Raw genomic sequence first — 27,861 nt, forward strand, 5'->3', positions numbered from 1 at the left:
GGGCAGTTTTTCATCTGTCCCCAGCTCCCTTCACACACGTACTGGTTCATTCAACAAATATTTGTTGAGTACTGAGTCCTCACTTGGTTGTCCTAGAGTCAGGACATCACTTTTTCCCTTCCCTTTACTGCCAGAATCCTCCTTCTCTGGCTGGTGGATGCCTAAGACAGTGGGAGAAGACATCTGTCTGGTAATCCTCCTGCTTGAGAGGGTGGGGGAGGGATGGGGAGATGATCAAGAGTCTGGGGCTTGGCAGAAGCATTGCTAAATGGCATGTCCTCACGATCCTGTTTCCTGCCAGGTCCTGACTTCAGCTCTCCTTGTTCCACCAGCAAGTCTGGGGCTCAGCCACAGTGTCACCTCTATCCTCAGGGCTCCCTCCCTGCTCGGAACCCCCTGGGGGGTATGCCCTGCTTCCTTCCCCTGCCAGGCCCAGGTCCACAAAGTATTCAGTCCTGGGTCCCAGGATGAGACGCCTGAAGTCTGCAGCTCTGACTGAGAATCAGAACCAGGGTTTCCTGCCGCTGAGAAATCCTTCCTGGGCTCTACAACACATCTCTCTTGCTTAAGTTCCTTCCTTTGGCTTGAAAATAGTAGGAAGGAGGGTGTTGGGGGCAGGCTGGGTGGAGAGGCAACTTCAAGGAGACAGCAGGGTGGGAGGGGGAGACAGGGCTGGAGCTGTGCCAGAGACACTGGGCTGCCCTGGCCTGGGAGAGGAGAGGAGGCTGTTAAATTAGAAAGTTCGGAATGGGAAAGGGAAGCAAAAGCACCAGGCCAGAGAGTGGGGGGACCAGAGCCCCTCAATATTCTGACAACGTGTGGTAAGAAAGGCCGAGGAAGGGGGTAGCTGGCTTTCACATGCAGAGTGCAGAAGTGTTCCGCAGGTATGGGGTGCGAGGCTGCGAGGGCTTGGAGTGCCCAGTTCAGTGGGAAGACGGTCCCCTTCCAGCTGGAGAAGCCAGTTGACCAGGGGCTCGGAGAGGCTGCTCTCTGCCCTCTCTCTGCCTTCCCGCTAAACAAATCACTACCCCATTTCCTGTTGTGATTTTAAATGGGAACACACACACACACACACACACACACACACACACACACACACCACTCACACACACCCCAGAGGGAGGGAAAGAAAAAGTGAAGCTGGCCAGCTGGAACTGAGAACCCATTCCACAAACAGCTGCCTGCAGCCTAGGGGGCCTTTTCTGGGCCTCCCCGCCTACCTCCTTCTTCCACATGCAGAAGGGGAGGCAGCTTGGGACCCCTCAGGGCCCTCCAGAGCATCCCCTCATACACAGTCCAAACTAAGTGAGTTCAGCAAACCTTATTTCCTTCAAAGCCGCTAATTGTAACCTTAGAACCTGCCCAGCAGCAATCCTGCAGGGGGCTAGACAGGGCCCAAGTTCCCCCAAGAGGGTAGTCAGAGGTGGGGGGTAAGGTGGGCAGATCAAGTTCTGGTACTTCCAAGCCTGTTGACCCCTCTGGGCCTCAGTTACCAGAACTTCAGTCTTTTGTGTATCACTTTCAAAATATTCCCCATGTTTATCTACAGTTGTACTATTATTTACCTACTATTTCTTTAAATCAACTCACTTATTTTGCTGCAACCTAAACAATCTATAAAATCATAGATTTGATATGCTAGTTATAGGAGTTTCCTAATGGGTATTAAACAAAAATGTAACTACAATAATTGTAAAACTGCACATCTAGCCCTGCTGGTGTGGCTCAGTGGATTGAGCGTTGTCCCATGGACTGAGAGGTCCTGGTTCCATTCCCAGTCAGGGCACATGCCCGGGTTTCAGGCTCCGTCCCCTGTAGGAGGCGTGCAGGAGGCAGCCGATCAACGTTTCTCTCTCACACTGATGTTTTGCTCTCTCCCTTCCTCTCTTTCTCTAAAAAAAAAATGGCCCTGGCTCAGCGGTTAGAGCGTCAGCCTGCGGTCGAGAGAGACCCGGGTTCGGTTCCTGCTAAGGGCATGTACCTCGGTTGCAGTTTGTCCCCGGCCCTGGTTGGGTCGTGTGGGTGGCAGCCACTCGATGTGTCCCTTCACGTCGATGTTTCTCTCTCTCTCTCTCTCTCTCCCTCCCACTCTATCTGAACAAAAAATGGAAAAATGTCCTAGGGTGAGGATTAAAAAAAAAATCAGTGAAAACATATATTTTTTTTAAATGTACATCTATGTGCAACCGAAAATCAAGGCATCCCTGCTTTGGGAAAGGAAGTATTACAAACAGAGGGGCCCAGCCAGAGACACTGGGCTGCCCTGGCCTGGGAGAGGAGAGGAGGCTGTTAAATTAGAAAGTTCGAAATGGGAAAGGGAAGCAAAAGCACCAGGCCAGAGAGTGGGGGGACTAGAGCCCCTCAATATTCTGACAACATGTGGTAAGAAAGGCCAAGGAAGGGGGTAGCTGGCTTTCATATACAGAGTCCAATGGTGGTTGAGTGTCGATCCATGGACCAAGAGATTGCCAGTCTGATTCCTGCTCAGGGCACATATCGGGGATTTCAGGTTTGATCCCCAGTGGGGGGTGTGCAGGAGGCAGCCGATAGATGTTTCTCTCTCATTGATGTTTCTATCTCTCTCTCCCTCTCTCTAAAAAAATAAAAAAACATATTTAAAAAAACAACAACTGCCCTGGCCAGTTTGGCTCAGCGGTTAGAGCGTCGGCCTGCGGTCTGGAGAGACCCGGGTTCGGTTCCCGCTAAGGGCACGTACTTCGGTTGCAGTTTGTCCCCGGCCCTGGTTGGTCGTGCGGGTGGCAGCCACTCGATGTGTCCCTTCACGTCGATGTTTCTCTCTCTCCCTTCCTCTCTCTCCCTCCCACTCTATCTGTACAAAAAGTGGAAAAAATATCCTCGGGTGAGGATAACAAAAAAAAAAAAAAAAAAAAAAAAAACAACTGAGGGGCTGGCCTTGGTCCTCCCTAAGGGTCTCCTGTTACTCACTGTCATGTTCTCAGTCATGGAATCAGAGTCCTCAGAGACCTCCCACCTGCTGGGACAGCGGCACAGGGAAGGAGAGGCCCTTGGGTGACATCCCAGGAGGGCAGGGGAGGGATCACCCCGTCCAGGGCAGTGAAGGCACTGGAGCTGCGGGAGGAGGGCAGCAGCCTAGGCTTGGGTAAGGCAAGAAAGTGCACATACACTTTTCAGAACGTTAGGGATGTTGGTTAGTGGGTGCCCCACCCACTCTTGAGTACAAACAGAGGGAAGGAGCTGGGGTCAGGACAGGAAAAAGCAGGAGCTTCAGTCCTGAGCCTACTCCAAAAGCCTCTCCCAGAAGCTGCACTGACCACCGGCTACCCCCGGGTCTTGGAGGGGCCCTCTAGGGCTCTCAGGACTCACAGCGGGTCTGGCTCACACATGCCCCAGGACCCATGTGAAACAGGCTTACTTCCTGGCCTCCTTCCTTCTTTTTGTTCTATTTCTGTATTCAGAGTTTTCTTTGGGGCAGTCTCCTTCTTCTTCCCACACCAGCAGGCAGGCTTCCCTTGGCCTCCCGGTCTCTGGGTTCCAGCACCTCTCAATTGTCAGCCTCCTCCCTCCTGCATGGGCTCAGCCCAGGGGTCTGATGGAGGTCACAGTCATAACCAAGAATGGGATGATTGCAGGGAGGGCTCCCCCAGAGGGCAGAGAGAAAGCAGGAGAAAGCAGCAACCTTTCTTCTTCATGACCCTCAGGAAGCTAATTATAGGCCAGCAGCCCACTGCTCAGGTAAGTGCCTGGGACCAGCCACCCTGCACACCAGGACAGGCCATTCAGCCTCTCCTGTGAAGGGGGGTAAACTAGGGGTGGGGGGAGGGCTCTAGGGGAGAGACACTTCCTACTTCCTCAGCTTAGGGCCCATAATTAGTTTGTGGGATGAGAGCAAAACAACCATCCTCAGGGTGACAGCCAGACATTCAGGCGGCATGGGATATGGGGAGGGGGGCGGGGGGGACAGAGGCTGGGGCAAGAGGAAACCATTTATTTACCCCACTAGCATTTCTCCCCAGAGCCTTGAACTCTTCCCACCTCTTAGACTCTGCCCCAGAGGGGCCCAGAGAATCTAGCAGACTGGGAGGCAAGACTGTGTTTGCCAAGGGAGGGATACCTGCCTGAGGTTATTTCCTGCTTCGCCTGGGGAGGAAGGCAGGAGAGGGGCCAGGCCAGAGTAAAATCTGAGAAGGTTCCCATCAGGGCACCCCTCCCCAGAGCTCCAACCCGCAAGTCCACGGTCTGGCCTCAGGGCCAGGGAGGGAACGGCTGGAGCTGTTTGCCTAGACTAGCCTGTTGGGTGGGGCCATCGCCAAGAAGCAGGGAGAGGGCTGATGTCTCATGGGGTCTCACCCCAATCCTACCCTATTAGCCATGGGGTTCTCTGAGCTGCCCATCCCCAAGAGCTCAGCCAACCATATGGGGCAGCCCCCAGCCCAGCACTCCAAGGAGAACATAGGTTTGATCACAGGGGAGCCTGGGTCACCAACAGGCCAAGGACACCATTGGGATGCTCTGGAGGAGCTGGAGCTGAGGTGTGGACCATATGGTAAGGCCACAGGTGGCAGGTGCTCTCAGAACACCTGCTCCCCACAGAACCAAGCCCTGTGTCCTCCTGGGGTCTTTGTCTTCTGTGGGGATCATCACACAGGAACCCAAAAAGGAACTTCAAGATCTAGACAGGCCCGGGTTCACAGTCCTAACTCTTTGTGTGCCATCCTCCAGTTATCTCTGGCTTTCATTTCGATTTATCTGATCCAAGCAGACAACTTCAGACCCACTTTGCAGATCAGAAACCAAAGCAGAGACAGGGAGTTCTGGTTAACTCAAGGTCACAGATCAAGTTACTCTCCCCCGTGGGTCGGATCAACCACAGGTCCCATCTTTTCCTCAGCCCTGTGGTGCATTTCCTGGGAATGTGATGATGCCAGATGTTTTGTTTGTTTATACAACAGCATCTGAGCTGAGCAGGACTGCTCCAAACAGCGTATCTATGCCCTGGCCCCTCCCCAGTGACACCCCTTCTTCTATCCTGGGACGGCAAAGTACAGCCTAGGGAGAGAGCCTGAAAGGGAACATCCTGGATATCCTAAAACACTCAGATGGTCCCAGCACTCATCACTCCCCCTCTGGTCTCATCTATTGCCACAAAGTCCCCCAGAAACAGCCCCAGAACCCCCACACCCATGCTGCAGCAGGGGGTCTGTTCTGGAGACATCCCCAAGGGAAACAATGGGGCAGAAAGACAGACCCAGTCAGGCCCTGACTGCTTTGCCCTCAGCCACACCCAGCAAAGTTCCCCAGGCCTTAGGCCCCTCTTTCCCTTGCCCTGACTCCTACTGCGAGGGAAAGCCCCTTGGTGATTTGATCAACACTCCTCCCTCTGAGGGACAGTCCCTGGTCTCTGGACTTTGACTCGTCATTTCTCTTCTGAGGCCTTTTCAGATCTGAGCCAGAAAAGCACAGCCTTACTCTACCCTGTTCCAAACAGGCATCAGTATGTGCAACCCCCGCCCCAGCCTCCATCCAGGGCTTCTTGACCCACAGGGCTCATCCTATCTAACCATCTGCCTCTGCCCCGGCCAGGCTCCACCTTCCCTGCCCTTCTCCACCCTCCGAGCTGGGAGCAGACAACTCACGGTGCAGGCTGAGAGAGATGTTTATAGTGTGCTCATCCACGAAGCCCTTCAGGCCAGGCATGCGGGCACACTTGAGCTGCGTCTGGGCAGCACTGTCCCCAACGTGCACCCAGCACACAGTCTCGTTGGCATAGCTGAAGTCCATGGCTGTGGTCTGCCGTGTGCTGGTGGGTGTGATGGTAGACACTGGGGCCCCACTCAGGTACGTGGCCAGGATGTTTTGAGAGTTGGCGATCAGCAGTACAGGGGGCCGGTCTACGGGCTCTGTAGACGGAGGAGAGGAGGGTCAGTGCAGCAAGGACCTCACAGGCCATTCTCCACCAGGGAACAACACTCTGGGCTCCTAGCACTGGGCCCACACGTGACCCCACCCACCATTCTTGGCCTTGCAGGAGCGGTTGTCTGGCTGCAGCAGGTAACCTTCCACACAGCCGCACGTGAAGGAGCCATCTGTGTTGGTGCACAGCTGGCTGCAGGTGCCGTACACCGAGCACTCATCAAAGTCTGCCGGGAAAAAGCAAGGATATGGTCATTTCCAGTGTGACGGAGGCAGGGAAGTATGTGCCCTCAGACACCACCGTGTACGTGTCCTTCCCTAAAGCTACTCTGGAAGACAATCTGGCAGAATATTACAACAAGAAATGTGCAAACTCACCCAGTAAGTCCAGACTTAAGATCTGTCCTAGAGAAATCGCCACATATGTGCACATCATCCATTCATTCAGAAAATATTTCTTTAGTACCTACTAAGTGCCAGTACTATCCTAGGCTCTGAGGACACATCAGTAAATAAAATAAATTCAAACTGCTGCCCTCATAAAACTTAAATTCTGATAATAAATGAAATACTGTTATTATAATAACAAATACAAAAAAAGATAAATTCTATTTCTTGAGGTGCTGGTGCGCTGGAAAGTGACTGGTACTATGGAAAAATATGAAGCTGAGAAAGGGGACAGAGGATGCAGGCGGTGGGAGTGTGATTTTAGAGCGGCCAGGGATGGCCTTACCGAGAAGGTGGCATTTGTGCAAAGACTCGAGGGAGGCAAATTTAAAACAGAAAAGTCTGCATTGTTTATAGCAGAGAGAAACTGGGAACATCTTATTCATCAATAGGGCGATGGCCAGGTAAACTGTGGTGAAAGTCATACATCATGGTGGTTTTTATCCTCATCCGAGGACATTTTTCCATTTTTTGTACAGACAGAGTGGGAGGGAGAGAGAGGAAGGGAGAGAGAGGGAAACATCGATGTGAAAGGGACACATCGAGTGGCTGCCACCCGCACGACCAACCAGGGCCGGGGACAAACTGCAACCGAGGTACGTGCCCTTAGCGGGAACCGAACCCAGGTCTCTCCGGACCACAGGCCGATGCTCTAACCGCTGAGCCAAACCGGCCAGGGCATCATGGTGGTTTTTAAAAGAACAAGGTAGATCTCTACATATTAACATGGAAAAGTCTCTAGAATATACTGAGTGAAAAAATTGGAAACAGAAATGTACAGATTGATTTCATGTAAGAAAGAACACATGTGCGTGAACAGCCCTTTCACTGAGATTTTCCATGAGTACATGCACACAGGTGTACAGAAAAAGCCCTGGAAAGAGAGCAAACTGATAACGGAGTTGACCTCCACAGACATGGGAAAGGGACCAGAATTGAAGAGGATTTGTCTAAGTGGACTTTAGTTTTATCAGTAGTGCTTTAATTTATTTTTTTTTTAAACAAGAAAACTCACATTTAGCCTATATAATTCTTTTTTTTTATCCTCACCCGAGGACATTTTTCCTTTTTTTGTTGTTCAGATAAAGTGGGAGGGGGAGAGAGAGAGAGAGAGAAAGAAACATCGACGTGAAAGGAACACATCGAGTGGTTGACTCCCGCACAACCCAACCAGGGCCGGAGACAAACTGCAACCCAAACGAGGTACGTGCCCTTAGTGGGAACCGAACCCGGGTCTCTCTGGACCACGGGCCGACACTCTCCCCGCTGAGCCAAACCGGCCAGGGCTTGCCTATATAATTTTAAGATGAATTTTTAAAAATCTGGTTGCCCAGCTGGTGTGACTCAGTGGATTGAGTGTTGTCCCACGGACTGAGAGGTCCCGGTTCAATTCCTGGTCAGGGCACAGGCCCGGTTTGCGGGCTCGATACCTGGTGGGGGGCATGCAGGAGGCAGCCGATCGATGTTTCTATCTCTCTCTCTCTCTTCTTCTCTCTCTAAAATATCAATAAAAACAGTTACAAAATAAATTTTTAAAAAGTCTGGTGGAAGCCAGTGGGCTCAGTCATGGCAGAGGCTACACAGGCGTGCAGCCATGCCTCCTCTCTGGCACCTTCTAATTTTCTCCTACCCCAGCCAGGCCCCCTGGCCCTGCCTCCCTCTTCCCCCGACTAGCACACCAGCCCTTGTACTCACTTACCTTTGCAGGTCTTGCCATCTGCCTGCAGCTGGAAGCTGTTGTTGCAGTAGCAGGTGGGCCCGCTGAGTGTGGGGACACAGTGGTGCTGGCAGCCCAGCTGAGAACAGTTGCCTAGGAGCTCTGTGAGAGGGCAGGAGACACACTCAGGCTCTCAGGCCCAGTAGCCACCCCCAGACTGTAACCTTCACCCAACTCCCATCAACACTTCAGAAACCACATTCAAGGCCTGCAGTGTTGGAGATGAAAGGGGCTTAGGAAGCATCTACCATATTTTGCAAGTGGGGAGACTGAGACCCACAGAAGGTATAAGATAGGCCAAAGGTCACATAACCAATTATGGCTCAGAACCACCTCCCTGCTCTGGCTGCTCTGGTCTCCCTCTGTCACAGGGACAGAGGTGTGGTAGTTTGCTGGGCTCAAAAGGAGTGTGGACAGTGAGTCTTATCCCCTTCACATGCCTCTTATCTGTGCTGCCCAGGGACCATGATGTCGGCTCCAGGGCTGAGGGTGAAGATTGGACATGGAACCGTGTCTTTTCCTACAGGATCCAAGCTCTGGCTTGAAAGCACCCTGCAACCTATCCCTTTCGCCCTCGAGGCCTCTGAGAGAACCCTAAGTGAAGTCCAGGTGGAGGACGGCAGGAGGAGCAAAACTGGTTCCCTCAGGATCCTTCTCTAATCTTTCTCCTGCCACTGACCCAGTTCCACAGGGGAGACAGAAGGGAGTGAGACAGGAGGGGGGAGAGGTGGGAGCAGCTGCCCCCCCAAACCAGCGACCCAATTAATGGCCTTGCATGGGGCCAGGCGGCCTGGCCACAAAGACCCCTTTGTCCAGCTGCCTCACACCCCCACCTAGGAGTGAGAGCTGCCCCAGATGCTAAGACATTCAGAATCACTAAGCCTGCCAGGAGGAGCTGGGATGGGGGGCCAGACCCCAGTTATTCCTTTCCTCCCCATATCCAACTGAGATCCCAAATGTGCTGCCTTCCACCATAAAGGAGGTAAATATTGTTTGTTCCAGAAAATCTAGAAAAGAATTTCTCTTCTGGAAATGGGGGAGCAGGGCGGGGTGGTGGTGGTGGTGAGGAGAACCAACTTCTGTAATATCAGAGAAGGAAGTTCAAACCCTAGATTTTTGAGGTTCTTTGTTGTTTTTGAAGCTGAAAAGGTATTCAAGGTATTCAAAAGGAAACAAACTTGAACATGCACCATCCAATAAGATGGGATGTGTGCGGCAATCGAAGTCAACCCCTGAGCCCACACTCTGCATCCCATCCCAGGGGCTTCAGACAAGAACATGAAAATCAACCAAAGGAGAGGATAAAAATCTTCCACAAACTCCCTTGTTCCACACCCCCTGCCCTGAGTGAGCAGCATCCAGATGTGTCTCCTCCCAAGTAGACGAGCAAAACTCCAGCTCCCAGCCCCAGCTTTAATCTCAGCATCTGTTCTCTGCTCATACTCATGTTTCATGTAAGAAACCATTTGCAGAAAGGATCCCACTTATTTACCAAAAAAAAAAGTATGAAAACACTGATCTAGTATAAAGCTTTCATTTTACAGGTGGGAAACTGGGTCTGGAGAGGGATGGTGACTTGTCCAAACACAGAGAAAAGTGCCTGGGCCGGGGCTTACTAACCACGCTCCAAGCCCGAAGGGCCCATGGATTTTGGCTGCTATCTGGTGGCAATTCTGTGTAGCGGTGCAGGACAAGGCCTTATCCCCACTGGAGGTACAAGGACAGTCCTCGGATGGCAGGCCTCCAAACCCCTTAGGTGCCCAGCTGAGAACTCATTGCACCCACAATAGGAGGGTAGAAGAGTCCTTACCTCGGCAGTGGGGGCCCTCGTCCGAACCATCCATGCAGTCCTGGACCCCATTGCAGAGGCGGGACATGAGAATGCACAGCTCAGTGCCCAGGCAATTGTGCTCATTTGGCTGACATCGCTGGGCCTTACTCTGTGGGCCTGGGGGCAGATGGAAAGGTTAGCATGACCAAGCTGGTAATAGTGGCTGTTGGGCCAACTGTTCACTGGAAGAGGAAGAGGGGAACTGAGACTTGGGTTGCAGATATATGCATCTTTTAGATCTGGGGAGGCCTCAGGGATGGTCAGACTCTTCCACCTAGAGCTCTTCTCCACCATTCCCAGGAGCAGTCACACACCTGTGAACAGCCAGGTAGAGGGGAGAACTAGACTTTCAGCCAAGAGTCCACTCTCCAAATGTCCTTTGCCTAGGAACCCAAACCCCTCCACATTCTACACTCAGGAGAGGCCGAGGTGAGAGGTGAGAGGTTTGAATGAGCTAAGGAAAACAGTCCATGGTAGAGAAGCTCAAATGATAAAGAACATCTCCTTCCCATAGCTTCCCGGGTCACAGGAAATGGGCTGAGAGTTGCACCAGGTCTTCTAGAACTGCAATGTCCAATATGTAGCAGCAGCCAAAGGTTGCCACCATGCATATGAACTGTGACTAGTTGAAAATGTAAGCATAAAATACACACCGGCTTCTGAAGACTTAATATCACATGCAAACAAAGAATGTGAAAGATCTCATTAATGCTTTTATATGAATAATATACTGAAATGATACAATTTTGGATACATTGAATAAAATTAAGTTAAAACTAATTTCATCTGGTTATGTATTCCTTTTTAAATGTGGCTACCAGAAAATTTTGAATTGCCTATGTGGCTTGCATTGTATTTCTATTGGATAGTTCCGTTTCAGATCCCCAACGCCAGAGTAGCCTGCCTGATAGAAGGATTTGGGAAGGGTCAAATGTGGTAGCCCAATGGTGATCCCTGGTACTTCCTTTGTGCCCAAGAAGATGGGCTTAGGGTGGGGGGTAGAGCTCCTCAGGGAATCCGCAGGAGGCTAGGATGCTGGCTGAGCCCATGAGCTGGAAGACAGACTACCACCTATTGGCTCCCAAATCCAGACAGGGTGTGTGAGTGACCTACCCTGTGTGCCTGGGCAGGAGTCTGCAGGCACAGGTGAGGGAGGTGTGTGGCATGGAGTAAGGGTATATCTGTCTCTGTGTGTGCTGGTGTTCCTGGCCTCAAACGCATGTGCATTTCCATGTTCTTTGGGGAGTGAATCTGGGTTTGTGCGTGTGTCTGGGGGCATCTGTCTGAGTGCAGGTTGTGCTTCTGCATCCCCTGTTAAAGTGTTGACTCTGTGTTGCTGTGAGAACATGTCTGTGCCTGCGTCTGATTTTGTATATGTCGGGGTGGGGGGAGTCAGTGCCCAGGAGGGACTGACTGTGTATGTAATGGGTCTGGGAGTGTGTAAGAGTGGGCAAGTGTATAAGGTAGGGTTTGCTTCAGAAGAAGAATGGATAAAAGGAGCCAGATCCAGCCCCTCTGCAAGGCTTGCTGAATCCTTAACACCAAGCATCAGGTCAGAAATGTGGGGTGTAAAGGTGGCATCAGACAAGAAGACTCTCCAGGCTGAACCACCCCATCATAGAAGCACTTGCAGAATATCCCTGGCCCCCACTCCTCCAGGGCAGGATATGGGGGTGAGGTGGAGAGAACTGGTGGTTCCCTTTCTGGCCCTAAAATTACCCGATAATTACGGGTAAGGGTGTGGGGAGAGCACAGGGGCTGGGGCTGGAATAGCATCAACCCAGGAAACAGAACAGAGACAGACGTAAGAATGCACGGGCACCTAGACCCTGGCCCACATTAACTAAGCAGGGGAGAGGCTGAAGGTGGAGACCCCAGCACAGTGCCAGCTGCCCAGGACTCTGGGGTCCAGCAAGCAAGTCCTCCACCCCCCACCCCCACTGGCAAAGTAAAGGCTGGGTGGGGACCTTTCTCCCAGTTTAAACAGCTGCCTCTGATTACACCACTTACTGGAGGCAGGGAAGGCGGGGGTGGTGGGAAATGCACAGGGTTGGGCTTCTGGTACAGACTGAGCAAAAGTTGGTGGCCTTTGGCCTGGGAGTCTGAGGACAAAAAGCAGACCAGCCAGACCTGTGGGCACTCAGCAAGGGTCATGAGGCTCTGAGGTGGGATGAAGAGGGACAAGCAAAAGAAAAGAAAGGCCAGGCCCTCTCCTTCCAGCAAAGCTCAGTGCAGGGAACAGTCTCTGGCAGGCTTGGGGTGCAACCGCTGCAGAAGCGATCCGATGTGCCATTTCTGAGCACACCAGGCACCCTGAAGGGGGGAGAGGACAGTTTTAGCCGTGTCATGGATAAACAATCACAGAGCAAGGTCTACACCAGGATAAAGATCAGCTTGCCTCATCCCAAACTGCCTGGGCCAAAAGGAAAAAAGATAAGTCAGGGATTGGGGGAGAGGGACCCAGAAGAGTACTTACAGATCTCAGGGGCTTCATCAGATCCATCCGGGCAGTCCCTCTCACCATCACACCGCCAGCCCTTTGATATACAAGTGATCTGGTCTTTGCAGGCAAACTGCTTGGGGCTGCAAGTCTTGGGGACTAGGGGCAAAGAAAGAAAATGGGGTGTAAATGAAGGCTGGAAGCCAACTCTATGGCCCTAAAGACCCCCGTATGGCTCCTCTTCCCTCCCTAGCATCCGTCTCCATTTGGCCCTGACTCTGCGCCAGGGGGTAGGCAGGGGGCTGTGTGTCGCTCCGGGAATACTGTGTACCTGTGGTGGGGGGAGGGGAAGGGTACAGGGAGCACACTTTACTGCCCCCCACCCAGCGCCCTAGGCTGCCTGACCGGTGTGCCCCTCCTCCAGTCCTCAGGGTCAAAGCACTTGCTATCTTGGTTACTGTGGCCACGCACCAACACCTCGGCTGTGCTGACTGGGAGTGAAGGATGGGGCATTTAGGGGGCATTGACATGTTTTCTCTTATCTCCCTCTCCCTCCCACTAGAAGCCTAGAGCTGATTTTTCTTTTAATCCTCATCCGAGGACATTTTTTTTTTTCATTTATCTTCAGATAGAGCAGGAGGGAGAGAGGGTGGAAGAGAGAGAGAGAAACATGGATGTGAGAGAGACACATCGAGTGGCTGCCACACAACCCATCCAGGGCTGGGGACAAACTGCAACCGAGGTACGTGCCCTTAGTGGGAACTGAACACAGGACCCTCTGATCCATGGGCCGAGGCTCTAACCGCTGAGCAAAACCGCCAGGGCCAGAGCTGATCTTTTCTAAACTCTCTGCTCCTCTGCCCTCTGGGAAGCTCCTGGCCCTTGGAACCCATCACCCCACAATCTCCAACTCCTAACTAACCACTAGGCCCCCAGATGGGAACGGTGTCCTCAGAACACCGGTAGCTTGGAAATGGTATCAGCAGAGGTACTGGAGGGCAAGACTGTGCAGGGCAGGGGAGCGAACAGGGCAGAGAGCCCTGTCTCCACCTCCATTCTCTACAGACTGAAGCCTCCCGTGTGATTAGATCTCAGGGAGGACTTTCAGAAGATGTCCTCAGAGGTAAGAGGCACCTAAAGATTGCTCAGGGTGATGGAGTTGGAGAGCCGAGGCAGGGAGACGGCTGGTGTGACCTGTGGGAGCTGATTTCAGCCCAGCCGACCCATGAAGAGACTACATCCAGGATCTCTGCCCTGCCCCTTCATCCGCATCTGCCTTCCCGGGCTCCGTGTCATTCTCTTACCTGTTCTCTGCGGAATTAAGAATGGTAACACTAACTCTTATTGTGGGCTTAGTATATGCTGTGAATTGTGGTAAACCAGTTCTTTCCATGGATCATCTTATTTAATCCTCTCCAAAACATGACAAAGTAGGTGCTAGTAATACCACCATTTTATAGAGGAGAAAACTGAGCCTCAGAGAGGGTGGGTTCACAGAGCAGGCAAAAGACAAAACCAAGGCTCACTCAGTTTTGAGCTGACTGTAAACTTTAACCAGTGCAGTCTATACTAGTCTCTCCGTGCACACTGAGAGACGCCCAGGAGCTGCTCCTCCCAACCCCATCACCAGGTCCTCCACAAGAAAGCGCCCCCATCCTCCACCCCCACCAAGGGCTGGGTTCCCAGTCTCCCAGCTCTTCATTGCTTTTTCCTCGGCCATTTCTATTCAGCTGGTATGCACTGTCGATCAGCTCTGTGCCAGGCACTGCGCTAGGCACTGGGCTGCCAAGGAGGAGCAAAATGCCCCCTCAGGAGCCTCAGTCCTCTGGGAAGGCCACTACCTCGAATGCAGGGCAGAATGAGCTCGGGGCTGGGACTGAGTATTAGTAAAGTATGTCAGGGCTCAAAGGGAGCGACAGAGTCTGAGAAGGGCCACAGGGAGAAGATGCCCTCCCTCCCTAACCTCTATCTCTGGCAGAGGGGACTACACTCAGGCCCCTGGCCAGGATGAGAGCCGAGTTCAGGAAACACATCAAGGGTGGCTGGGCCAGGACACCTCCCCCCTCAGCCAGGAGTCCCCCCCCTCCCTTCCCCCTCCCCCAGCAGGGAATAAAGGCCCCTTGAGGAGGTGGATAATGCAGAGTTCATTGCCCCACTGGGCCAGCTGTGAGGTCTTCCCGGGGAAACAGCCTGCCAGCCTAGTTAGCATGCCGGAGAATGGTCCTCTTCCCCTGGCCAGCCCAGACTGTCTGGGGGGGGGGTATAGGGGGCTGGAATGGGACTCAGAGTCAGATGGGCTGTTTGGAGCCCAGAAATGGCCCCCACGTCCCCCCCACCTGGACTTAGTCCACACCCCCACGCCTCCTGGGCCAGAACTCACAGACCCAGCCTGAGGTCACTGGTTGGTCACTCCAACCTCCCCTTCATTCTGCATCCCAGCCACGATCCCCCCTCTTTTGGCCCTTACTTTGTCCCCTGCTGTCCCCCACCCCCATTTTTGGCCTGAACTCGACAGAGGAAACAGCAGCTGGCAAACTCCGAAAGCTGGAATGAGAGAGATTCACAAACCAGATGTGCTCTTGCAGAGGGAGGGGAGTGGGGGATGGGGAAGTGGAAGAAGAGGAACCCTCAGGGTCCCCTATCCCACATAAGCATCTCTTCAGGCCCAGAGGCAGAGGGACGTGGGGGTCCACATCTCCCAAGAGCCAGGGCAGCACAAGAATCAAGGAGAGATAAGTGAAAGAACTTCCTTCCTGTCAGGGATGGTGGAGAAATCTCCAGGAATCTGGAGTTTGAAGGCTGAGGCCTGTCTTTGATTTCCTTCAGGGGGAGAGGGGAGGAAAGAAACAAATAACCTACTTTGGGGCAGAATATACAGCCAAGGAAAGCCCCACTCTGAGGTGGGGGTGGGGGGCTGCAGTGGGGGTGGGGTAGGAAGCTGGTAATCTGCTTAGAGCCTCCAGCCAACCCCACTCCCCTCCGCTGAGCCTTCTGCATCTGATACCAGCACCCAGAAAACCCACCTTTGTGGCCTGCAGCTTAGATGAGAGAAAAACACTGCCCTAAGTTCAGCCCTAAATTTGGGATCCACTACTGGCCTTCGCTGCCTCCAGCCTGTCATGAGAATTGGGGCTTCTTAATGATATGAGCTAACACTTTACAACACGGTCACTGCTAGTCAGCCACTGATCTGAGACACTTTGTATTAAACTGTTTAGATCCTCAGAACCCTGTGAGGTGGGTACTTTGCAATCCCCATCATACAGAAGAAGAAACCAAGGCACAGAGCGATTAATAACTGAACAGGTGGTTTTCTCATTGGCGGTGATGATGCAGCCGGATGGAGAAGGATGAAGAAGGGGAATGGCATGGAAATATGTTGGTCCTCTGAAGCTGGAGTGGGGAGCAGGATCATAGAGGGTGATAGTGGCCTTCAGGGCTCATCAGAGAGGAGGGGAGGAGAGGAGAGAGGCAAGAATAGGACAGAAGAGGGAAGAGAGAGGAGGGAGATGAAGGAGGAGAGGACTAAAAAGGAAGGAGAGCAAGCGAGGTTGCAGAGAGAACACCAGGACACAGGGGCCGTCTGTTCTCAGCTTTGCCTGGAGATGAATGTGACCGCCATGCTAACTCTGGCCAACACCCCTGCCCCCCCTCAAATCCAGGCACTCGGCCCAACCATAGCCCCCAGGGCCACCGAGCTGGAGCCAGGACAGGAGGTGTAGGGTTGGATGTACGTCCGTCCGGACACCACACGGACCCCAGTGCCCTGCTTGAGCCTTGGCTGTCATCCTCTATCCCACCCTGGGACCCTGGGGTGGGAGGGAGGGGGATAGAGAGCCTGGCAGGGGAAGAGAGTGTGAGGGAAGTACAGGCCCTGAGGGAGTCTTCTGCAGAGGAGGGGACCCACTCTTTGATCCCCTTGGGAGCAGTGAGGGAAAGAGAGGCGAGACCTCAGGCAGTGCTTCCTACAGGACCAGGAGACTTGAGGCAGGAAATACACGAAAGAAACCCTTGAGGCTCTTTTCAAGACTAGACACAGCAGAGAGATAGGCTGTGTGTGGAGGGATGTTTTCTGAAGGGAACTACTTGATATATCTAAGGGAACAGAGGAGCCAGGGGGTGGCCAAGGGGTGGGGGGCAGAGGCGGCAGAAATCTAAACTTTCAAACATATGGGGGTAGGGCAGCGAGGGCCTCCCAAACCCAAACCAAGAGCTTTTCACTGAATTTTATGTATTTTGGGTGTTACCCGGTGGCTCTTTCCCGCAGCTCAGCGAGGCTCAGACACATTTTTGTCATTCCTGAGTCTGGGCCTCTGCTTTGCGGCCTGGACAGACTGACAGACAGGATGGCCTGGACTGCCAGAAGAGGGGAAAGGGTCTCCCCCTACATCTTGAGTCAATATTGACTCAGCAGCACATTAGCCTGACAAGTGACCGCCCTACCATCTTTTCCTTTCCCCCACAAGTAAAATTCAGACCCTTCAAATGTCCCCAGAGGTCATCATCTCTCTCACCGGCTGTTACATCACCTACCCCCAACACACACACATGGTTTATCCTCAGCAGAGGTAAACTCTAGGCTCCTAAACCATTCCCCACACCGTTCTCTAGTTCTCAGGTCATGAGAAGTTCTGCCAGAAGTCTAACCTCCCTCCTTCCTCCTGAAATATCTCCTTTCTCCCTCTTACTTAGCCCACAAAGGGTATCAAGTTCCCTTCTTGCAGAAGCATTCTCTCCAAAATCCATTCCCAAAATTAGTGGAGGGGGAGGAAGAGAGAGGAACTTGAAGGAAAGTGGAGGAGAACTTTCACTGCCGAACTGGATGTTCCCAGTCTGGCCAGGAGGGGAAGAATAACTACAAAATGTCGAAGTGGGAGCTCCGGAGCTTGTGAGAAAGCCCAGGAGAGACGCCTGCTCCGGGGTAGCTTTCAGGGTACCAAGAGGCCTGAACGGAGGTGGAGACAGGCAGAGGCAAAGCGAGCGACAGAGACTGAGAGAGACAGGGCAGAGAGTGCCATGAAGGATGGGCAACAAGAGAGATGAACCACGAGGGTGGAAGACAGAGTTTCTGAAAGGCCAAGAGGGTATACACATCAATGACAGACAGAAGCAAAAAAGATAGAATGAGGTCTCAGCCCAGAGGTTGCCAAGACAATGACACAGTTATCTTGGGATAAACATAGAGAGTAACAAACTCCCTGAGATAAGGTAGGAGCAGCATAGATTCTTATTTAGGGAGACAGAGTCCCTGCCATAGTAATGTCTGACCCAAGGGAGACCCAGAATAGGGGATACTGCCTCCCACAGAATTGGGAGGGTGGGAGGAAGGAAGACAGGGCTCTTCAACCAGGGAAGCCAAGGCCTGGGGAGGCTCTTACCTCCCTAGGAGGAGCAAAAGGGAAAAGTGCCTCTCTTCCACCATCCCTCATGTCTCTCCCAGGAGAGTTTTACACCGGTGCCTGGGGTCACTGCATGGGAAGCACTCCGGAGCCAACTGCTTCCTTTTCCAAACAATGCAGGATCCTGCTAACTAGGCTGAAATCTGGGACTGCACACAGAGGGGTTCTCCAAACGCTCTCACTCCCCAGTTAGCTCCACCAGGTCAGGGACCCTCACATGGTCCTACACAACCGAGCGATAAGCCCTCCCCTCCAGAGCTGGAGGACCTGAAGGCTGGAGAGTCCACGAAGTAGGGGGTGAGGGGTTGAAAAGAGACTGTTGAGGGGGAATAAGCTCTGAGCTTGGAGTTTTGATGTGCAAGGCTGAGACTACCGCAGGAAGAGAGAAAGTTAGACTTGGGTAAGGAAGGGCCCCCTAAGGTGAGGAAGGAGTTTTAAGAGTTGGGGCATTTGGACAAGATCTGGCTCTGCCCAGGGCCCTGACTGACATCCTTAGGATGCCTAGTGATGGGGAAGTTGTTGGGAACAAAAATCTATGGAGAAAATGGAGGAAGGGGGAGCAAGAATGGAAGAAAAAAGAAGTCTTGTGAAGTAGCCTCAAGCATCAAAATACTCCCCCAATCCTAAAATCAATGTCCTACATGTCCCTTAGTCCAACGTATCTCTACTTTGAAAGATGAGGGTAAGGGGAGATGTTCAAGGAACTGAGACTGACCAGGGGAGAAAGGAGTTTGGAACCGTCTCTCAGGGAGCCAGGAGGCCAGCACCTCAGCTTCATGACTCACTGCAACTGTCCAGCTTGTCTGGTAACTGGTAATACACTGGCTCAAGGGGCTGTGTGGAGGGGGATAGGACAGAGGGAGGCAGTCAGCCTTCTCCCCTGAGCCAGATCTGCCTGGGGCAGCCCTCCCCACTACAAACTGTTCTTAATCTCAGCAAGATCCTCAATAACCCTTTCCTATTTCCCACCCCATCGGTTTCCCCATCCTCCCCATAGCAAGTACACTCAATTTTGTCTACTAGCAGGGAGTGACATTGCTCTCCAAAGAGAAAGGGACGCTAGGGTAGGTTCAGGCATAGCAGAGAAGGCAGAAGAGGTGTGGAAGACCCCAGGGCTGTTCCCCTGGTAGAAGAGCAACAAGACCTGAGAGAGCAGCAGGAAGGTTAGACACTAAGTCAGGTAAGGTGGGGCAGGTTTCCTCCGCTCAAACATGAAGGAGGAAGTTCTGTGTCTACGGGCTTAGGGCTTGAGGGCAGGGGTAGGGATAAGGTAACCCCTTAGGCTTCCTAGATAGCGCTGGTCCAACAGGGCTCTGCAATTCCCCATTCTGACCAGAGTGGGTGGGACCCATAATTCATATTCCCATTCCCAAGTTAAGAACAGTAGTGTGTGTTTGGGGAGGGGTCCTGTCCCTGGGAATTTGGATAAAGTTTGGTTTGAGCTGGGGTTAAAACTGAGGACTGAGTGATAATTTTAAGAAAGGGTAGGGAGGCAGTAAGGAGAACATGTCCAGTCTCCCTCTTCCACTCACCGCCCATGAATTTGGTGTGGCAAACAGAGCCCTGGGGGCGTCACTACCTGGGCCATTCCTGACTGGGTTGGGGAACTTTCCTGTTCTCCACGGAGACCCAGCCCTTGCTTCTAACTCCATCCACCCTCCAGCAGAGGGCTCCTGATGGTCTCGAGGTTTCTCTCTCTTACATTTTTTTCCTATCCCTCCCAGAAGCGGCTATATCCAAACCTCTTTGCCTCAGTTTCCCCTCCCATCTCACAGGGCTGATAACAAGAGGAAAGAACATGCACAAGAGAGGAAGTCATGGCTAAGGGTTGGCTGTGAGGGCTGGTCTGGAGGATATTCAGGGCAGATCTTTACTTCTCTTGGGCAGATAATTGAGGTGTGTGTGGGGAGCAGACAGACAGTCCCCAAGACGCCATAATTGAGGGCCACTGAATATACCGTTTTTCTGGGCACAGCTACTTCCTGACCCCCTAACCTCCCTCTCAACCAAAGCAATTTGAGGATAGGGGAAGAGAGGAAGAGATAATCTGGTTTCAAAGAAAAACTTTCCCAATCCCAACCTAGCAAAATTAGAAGATGGAGGAGGGGTGCATGATGGTATTGGGCCCAGTTTTTTCCAGAATGACAGGAGTAAAATGACAGGAAGCAGTAAGATCCCACCCCTTCTCAAGTCAGGGGCCCAGCCCAGCCCAGCCCAAGCCCATGACCCCAGCTCAAAGCTTCGGCAAGACTTGAACCAGTGACTCACACAGTAAGAAAAAATTGCTGACATAAAAGGGGAGGGGGCACTCATTTCCCCAAAAGGACACAGTTCTAGCCCAAACCTAACTGTAGTATACAAAACGTGTGTATATGGGGGGAGGAGGGGAAATGGTGGAGAGAAATAAACACATTTACCAAAAGTGCAGGGAATTGGGGGATGGGGGCTTAGCCATAACCCCCAGCCAACCTCCAACTCCCCTTCCAGTCCAAATTGATCAAGCCAGAAGTCGGAGAGAAAGCAGCCTTCTTCCAGCCTCCCACCTCAGCATTCCAGGCCATTCTCCAGTCCCCTTACCCAACCATGACATCTGACGTTTTTCATTTCAAAGCTCCCAGGAATTAAGAAGGAAAATTCAAAGTCACATAGCATCTCCTGCTTCTCCTCTACCCCCCAGTACAGCCCTATCCAGGCTACTGACAGAGGCCCTGAGAGGGGGAAGTGTTCACTTCGGAACCCAGGCGGGCAGCCGGCTGGATCTTTGACCCAGGCCTCCAAGCCTGGTCTCCCAGGCCCAGATTCCACACCCAAGCATGGGGCCCTCTCCGGTGGCCCTCCCTTTCCACCCACATCCATCTGGGGCCTGCCTGCCCTCTGCCCAGCAGGGCACTCTTGACCTGGCTCCCCTTTCCAGATTCAGAGGCCACTGCAAAAGCCCCCACCCTCCTTTTGCAGCCCTATATTGCAAATCCGGATTCCTTCACAATTCTGATGGGGGTGGAGGGTTGGAGGATGTAGGGGAGGTGGAGGCCCTCCCCAACCAGACATAGGAAGAGAAGGCCTCTGGATCCCGGGATCAGAAAACGGGGGAACCCTCTTTTCCCTTCCCAGGCCTCTGGTCTTTGTTTGGGCTGGGGACCCCCACAGAAGCATCATTTGCCCAGGGCCACATCCTTCAAATTGGACCCCCATCCCCACCCCCAGTCAGGACGCTGCTGTGTCAGCTGGACTGTGATAACAAAAGGCACCCCCTCCCGCGTCTCCCTTCCCCATCCAAACGCAGGAGTGGGGGCTGGGGAGTGGGTGTCCCCAGGGGTCCAAGGGGGCCGCGGAATCTCACTTACCGTCGACAGCGGCGGCGACCAGAGCTGAGAGCAGGGGCAGCAGCAGCAGCTGCGGCGGGGTCAGCATGGTGTGTGCTGATGCAAGCAGCAGCCCCCTACTCTCTGGTCCTGGTACTTCTCGCCGTCACCCCCCCCCAGTTGGGGGGTCCCCCTTTTTCCTCCTTCCCTCCTCCTCTGTTCTTATCCTATCCTTCGGCAACGCGCACCAGGGGTGTGGGTGAAGAGGCAGAGTTCGGAGCCCCTTGTGGAGGGTCTGCTGACGAGGGTACGCCCCCTGCCCCCAAATCCAAACCCTCCTTCACCCCTGCTTTTTTTCTTCTCTCCTCTTTCCACCTCCCTGGGCGAAGCTCACAGCCCCATCTCCGAGCCGCCTCCGGCTGCAAAAATGCACAATTGGGAGGAGGCGGGGTGGGGTGGGGGCGTGGACTGGGTGGGGGAGCCTTTGGAAGGGGGCTGATGAAGCTCTGGGGGCTCCCCTCGTTTCCGCCTCCTCAGTGCACGGGCCTGGAGCTCGCACCACTGTTCCCCCGACTGAGGTGCCGCGGGGCGGGCTGAGGGGGAGAGAGGGAGGGGAAGGGTAGAGGAGGGAGGGAGAGAAGGGGCGGGGAAAGAAAAGGGGGGGGGGATGAGCTACGCGGCAGTCGTGTGAGTGCGCATGCGCCGATTTGGCGCGCTGCCCTGGGGAGGGGGAGTCAGGCAGCTACAAGATTTGGAGCTCTGGCCAGCGGTCCGAGAGTCGGGGTCCCGTGGCGTCGCTCGCTGGTTTGCGGCCCGGGGTGTCCTCTCCCCTGACTTGGCCTTTCTCCCCCTCGCTGCAAATTGCTGAAGGGAAAGGGGTGATTGGGCAGTGGGCGAGGAGAGCGGAGCGGCTTCTCTGCAACTCGGTGTCGTGCCCTAGGATTTCTAGCCGGGTCTGGGGATCCAGGACCGGGAGATCTGGGATGAGGCTTGATTTCCTCGAGGTACCCTGACTGTGCCTCTCCTGCCTAGGATGGGTGCAGGGGCCGCCAGTCCGCGGGGAAGATTCAGGGAAAGGCTGAGCTTTGATTCGAGGACTTTGTAAGACCGGGACCCGGACTGGGGCCTGCGGCGGGGGGGCGGGGGGAGGGGCCGCGAGGGCCCGCCCCACCTCGCTCCAGGGCTTGGAGTAAACAGGGACACCCGCGGGGACACGCCGGAGCTTGTCCGCCCTCCTAGGGCTTGGGGATGGAGCCCACCTTAGTACCCGCCCCGCCCTGCTCCCCTGGCACCGGGCGCGGGAGGGGCAGGCTCTGGTTTGGAGGGAGGTGAGTCACCAGCGGGTGGGGCCACCCCCTTCGCCCCAAGAGGTCGGGGCTCATTTTTTTGTTTGGTGTTTTGTTTTTTTATACCTTCTGACTGGCTTCCCACCAAATCAGGGTTTTAGATTCCGAGCAACAGGGATTTGGAATAAGATGAGGGACTCTGGACTCGAGTTCTAAGGAGGTGTCTGCTGAGTGCCGGACCTTTGTCCCGGCCCTGAGCCGGTACGGGAATGCTACTTTGAGTCCAGAAGGCGCCGGGCGGTTTCCAGCGCCCCATGAATGTGCTTCTGGCCACCGCCCCCTTCTGGGCGGTGTTTTAAGGCTGTACCCTGGGTGTCTGACTTTCTGGTGTCTGGAAATCAGAGTTCAGGGAGACAGCAGGCGACTTTGGCTGCCAGAAATTGACGTTAGAGATGAAAGAAGGTTGCACCACTCTTCACCCTTTTAAAATTCTAGTCCAACAAGGGTCCTAAATCCTCCAGTCTGTTCCTGGGAGAAAGCGGAGCCACATTGAGAACTTAATCCATTGATGACAGTGAGAGCAACAGGAATCCAGAAGGAACTAGACCTTTCCCTCAAACCAGAGCTCCCCCTCTGGGCTCATTTGCTCCAGGCCAAGGCCACCTACCTTTAGTAGAAATCTCAGACTCTACCAATTATGTCTAATCTTGCAAGTTTGTATTCAAGGCCTGTCACTTTTTCCTTTGAAATAAAGCTCAAATTTCCTCCATTTCCACTGTCAGCGTTTCTTCATGCAAGGGTGTGATCTTATTCATCCTATTACACGACCCTCATGGGCTAACACAGTGACAGGCATGTGGCAGAGACTCACTAAATGTTTTAAATGAATGCCTACTAGTTTCCTTACTCTCCCAGGACCCTACTCCCAATATGGTCCAAGTGAAATCAGATTGTAACAGATTTCAGACATCTTTGAAAGGAAAAAGCTAGATGGAGTGACCACATGTAGCTTGTGAGGGGGCACTCTCACTCCTCTCCCTGCTAACTACCTTACACAGGTAAATCTTTCTGAATCTGCTTTCCCTGGTTAGTCTCTTTCTGGCTGGCAAACCTCTACTGGGTGTCTATAGACAACTAAATCGAATATGAACTCCTCTCCCAGTAATGGACTTCCACAGCCTGGCCTCAGCCAGCATGTCAACACTTCTTATTTGTTACCTTCCAATCCCTACTAGCTCCTGAATGTGAAAGCGTATTTATTTTTAACTTTATCTTATAAAAATGATAATAATTAGTGGTTTAAAAAACTCAGGGTATAGGAAGGTACAAGGTGAAAAGTAAACTTGCTGCTCTCCACACTCCCATCCTTCAGTCCTACCCTCAGAGTAAACACTGAGAGTTCTGTGGGTCTCCTTCCAAGAGATTAAAAAAAAAGATAAACAAATATACATAAACATTTTTTAAAACCACAAATGAGCTCATACAATATATACTGTATATATATTCTGTAATTTACTTTTTTGTTTGTTTGTTTGTTTTGATACATGTTCCTACGGGAACCAAACCCAGGACTCTGGTCCGTCCGCAGGCCAACACTCCAACTGCTGAGCCAAACTGGCCAGGGCTGTAATTGACTTTTTTCAATTAACTTATCTTGATCCCTTTCCACATTGTACACACACATCTTAGCCCTCTTTTTATATTGGCTACTGGGAATCTCCTTGCTTGGATTCTCCACTCTATTGGGGTTGTTGGACATGCAAGTTATTTCCAGTATGTGAACTGCTGAGAGTGTCTCTATAAGACGAGAGAGTGCATATTTATACCTGAGCCTTTAATTTTACTATTCTTTCAACTCCTCCCTACCCTCTTCAGAAAAGCTCTCCTGTTATTCTCCCTCTGCCCATGTCTCCTGTTCCAAACCTGCACTCAAGGTAGCTTCAGTACCTAGACATTAGCACTTCATTTTGCAGGTTCTGTGTCTACCACCAGACTATAAACTCCTTAAGGAGAAGGATGTCTTATTTCCCTGTATCCACCCACTGTTAGGAGCTCTTGATTGATTGATGGGAAGGCTGACAGGAATGTTAGGACTAGGGGTGCCTGTGCCAGTGGAGGAGACAATCATAATTAATTCCTTTCAAATGGGATGTGACTGTAAGCATCTTCTTTGTATGTCTCCTATAGCACTCATTATGCAATCCCTCTCTGCCTCAGCTTCTCTCTTCCCCCCTTCTTCTATTATTAAGAAACGTACATTTTCTTTTTTTTATAATATGTTTTTATTGATTTTTTTAGAGAGAGGGAGGGAGAGATAGAAACATTGATGTGAGAGAGAGACACCATATGCCCCCAACTGAGGATCAAGCCTGCAACCCAGGCATGTGCTCTGACCGGGCATCAAACCCGGACCTTAGTCCATGGGATGACGCTCAATCCACAGAGCCACACCAGCCAGGCGAGAAACGTTTTCAATCTTCAAATCCTTGAGTTGAAATTATAACAAAATAGTGGGAAATCAAAGAGGAATTTTCTGCAACCAATAATCAGGATATCTAGAATGGTGACAGTAGGCAAAGAAGTTGGTGTGGAGACATATGTTTTGAATCTCCCAGCAAATCATTAAATATCTTTCCCTGTCTGAGTGTAACAGGCACTGGGATTGGGACATTAAGGGTGTTGCTCTGGGACTGAATGTCAAGCCATAGACTGACTCCACCTAGTGGTCAGCTGAAGAAGTGTAAATAGGAAGGGTGTTTCTGAAGGGTCTAATGGAAGGTGGGAAGAGACTAAGATTTATTGAGCTAGTGCTTACCATGTACTAAGTCATGCAATGGATTTTATGCGGATTAGCTCACTTGAGTCTCATAACTACCTTGTGGCATAGGTGTTATTTCCAGTTTGTAGATATGGAAATAGAAGTTCAAAGAAATTAAGGAAATCTGCCCCAAATCACAATGCAGATTGGAGCCCAGTTTTCATACATTTAATAAACATATATTAGGTGCCTCAATGCCGAGCACATATGAGGTACTAGGGACAAGAGATGGAAACACATAGTCTCAGCCTTCAGGAAGCATATACATTAGTGGAGCTGTGTAACAAGATGATTAACAGTGATAGCCCTGGTCAGTTTTGCTCAGTGGTTAGAGCATTGGCCTGCAGACCAGAGAGTCCCAGGTTCGGTTCCTGCTAAGAGCACGTGCCTAGGTTGCAGTCTGTCCCAACCCCCGTTGGGGTCGTGTGGGTGGCAACCACTCGATGTGTCCCTCTCACGTCGATGTTTCTCTCTCTCTTCCTCCCTCTCTCCCTTCCTTCCTCTCTCCTTCCTGCACTATCTGAAGATAAATGCAAAAATGTCCTTTGGTGAGGATAAGAAAAAAATTAACAGTTATAACACAGTTCCTTCATGTCTATGACATAGGCAAGTACAGATGGCCATGGGAACCAGGGTAGGATACTTATTCTAGATAAGGGGGATCACAGCAGTGCAGATGATGCCAGGCTACATGTTGAAAGAGAAGAAGGCAATGACAAGAGGAAAGTATGTTTTAGGCTGGTGGACAGGCAAAGGCATGAAACAGTTTAAAACACTTGAAGCTTTCTGATCTGCCATCTGAAGTGGAACCACCACCAAGATGCAGATTTTCATGAAGACCCCTGTGAGGAAGACCATCACTCTCGAGGTTGACCCCTCGGATACAATAGAAAACATAAAGGCCAAGATTCAGGATAAGGAAGGAAGTCCTCCTGATCAGCAGAGACCGGTCTGTGCTGACAAGCAGCTGGAAGATGGACGTACCTTGTCTGACCACAACATTCAAAAGGAGTCCACTCTTTATCTTTTCTTGAGACTTCATGGTGGTGCTAGGAAAAGGAAGAAGTCTTACACCACTCCCAAGAAGAATAAGCGTAAGAGAAAGAAGGTTGAGCTGGCTGTCCTGAAATCCCACAGGGTGGATGAGAATGGCAAAATCAGTCGCCTTGTTGGGAGTGCCCTTCAGGTGAAAGTGGTGCTGGAGTTTTATGGCCAGACCCTTTGACAGACATTGTTGTGCCGAATGTTGTCTGATCTAGTGCTTCAACAAGCCGGGAAACAAGTAATGGAACGAACATAAAAGACAGAACTAACATAAAAAATTTTTTTTGTGGAACAACTAATATGATATGGCTGAAGTTTAAGATACTTATTGAACAAGGTAATGGATAAAGTATTAGGGAACCTAATTACAAAGAGTGACTTTAGCCAAAATAAGGACTTAAACATTGTTCTAGAAATAGCGGAGACCCAGGTGAAAAATTGATGAAATCCTTAATACATCAATAATAAAGCTGGAGAGGAAGAGGATTCCAGATAAAGGAGGTAGGATCAAGTCTACTAATTGGTTTATCATGTCGTCCTAGATGATAGGGACAAAGAAAGCTGGGTCTGGAAACTTTGGCTCACATTAGAATGTTCTCAAAGTTCTCAAGTTTGGGCTGCACATTAGACTCACCTGGGGAGCTTTTAAAATCCCAATGCCAAGAAAAAGTGAAGGACTTGCACTGCTTACCTTGCAAGACCTTGCCCTGGCTGGTTTGGCTCAGCAGTTAGAGCATTGGCCCTTGGACGGGAGAGTCCCGCTTTTGGTTCCTGCTAAGGGCACATACCTTGCTTGCAGTTTGTCCCCGGCCCTGGTTAGGGTCGTGTGGGTGGCAACCAGTTGATGTGTCTCTCTCACATCAATGTTTCTCTCTCTCTCTTCCTCCCTCTCTCCCTTCCGCTCTATCTGAAGATACATGCAAAAATGTCCTTGGGTGAAGATAAAAAATAAATAAATAAAAAAATAAATAAATAAATAAAAAGACCTATAGGCAACAGTAATCAACATAGTGTGGTACTGGCATAAGGATCAACAGACAGATCCATGGAACAGAACAGAGGACCAGAAATAGATTCACACTTAAAGGTCACTTGATTTTTGACAAAGGTGTCAGAGCAATACTCTAGAGAAAGGAATGTCTTTTCAACAACTGAATATCCATATGAAAGAAATAAGGGAACCTTAACTCCTACCTCACACCATATGCAAAAATTAATTCAAAATAGATCATAGATCTAAGCCATAAAAGCTAAAATAATAAAAATTTTTGGTGAAAATCGAGTATCTTCATGACTTGGAGGTATGCAAAAATTTCTTAAGTCATTATAGAAAGCAATAATCATAAAAGAAAAAAATTAATAAAAGAAACATAAAAACTTTTGCTCATCAAAAGTCACCATTAAGAAAATAAAGCCAAAAAGGTAAGCAAAATATTGATCTGACAAAGGACTGGTATCCAAGAAAAAAAAAAATATATATATATATATGTATATATAAAATATTTCCTATAACACAATAATAAAAAGACAATCCAATTTTTTAAAAAAATGGACAAAAGGCCCTACCTGGTTTGGCTCAGCAGTTAGAGCATTGGCCTGCTGTACAGAGAGACCGGGGTTTGGTTCCCACTAAGGGCACGTACCTGCCCCTGGTTGGTTGTGCGGGTGGCAGCCAGTCAACATGT

The 27,861-nt window shown here is 51.4% G+C and overlaps 1 protein-coding gene and 1 pseudogene across 1 annotated transcript in view; one reads left to right on the top strand and one right to left on the bottom strand.

The window, feature by feature from the left end:
* The window catches only part of LRP1 (LDL receptor related protein 1), an 80,201-nt gene extending 59,064 nt beyond the window's left edge, over nucleotides 1-21,137 (bottom strand). The window contains exons 1-6 of the mRNA XM_036250686.1: nucleotides 21,071-21,137; nucleotides 12,364-12,486; nucleotides 9,867-10,004; nucleotides 8,039-8,158; nucleotides 5,991-6,119; nucleotides 5,616-5,879 (exon numbers count right to left, since the gene is read on the bottom strand). Coding sequence (XP_036106579.1) covers nucleotides 5,616-5,879; nucleotides 5,991-6,119; nucleotides 8,039-8,158; nucleotides 9,867-10,004; nucleotides 12,364-12,486; nucleotides 21,071-21,137 — 841 coding nt within the window. The remainder of the gene's footprint in view (nucleotides 1-5,615; nucleotides 5,880-5,990; nucleotides 6,120-8,038; nucleotides 8,159-9,866; nucleotides 10,005-12,363; nucleotides 12,487-21,070) is intronic.
* A 4,815-nt stretch (nucleotides 21,138-25,952) lies between these two features.
* LOC118624429 lies at nucleotides 25,953-26,418 on the top strand (annotated as a pseudogene).
* Nucleotides 26,419-27,861: the final 1,443 nt, after the last annotated feature.

The sequence above is a fragment of the Molossus molossus genome, unplaced genomic scaffold, assembly GCF_014108415.1.
Source record: "Molossus molossus isolate mMolMol1 unplaced genomic scaffold, mMolMol1.p scaffold_m16_p_10, whole genome shotgun sequence".
Classification (NCBI taxonomy): Eukaryota; Metazoa; Chordata; class Mammalia; order Chiroptera; family Molossidae; genus Molossus; species Molossus molossus.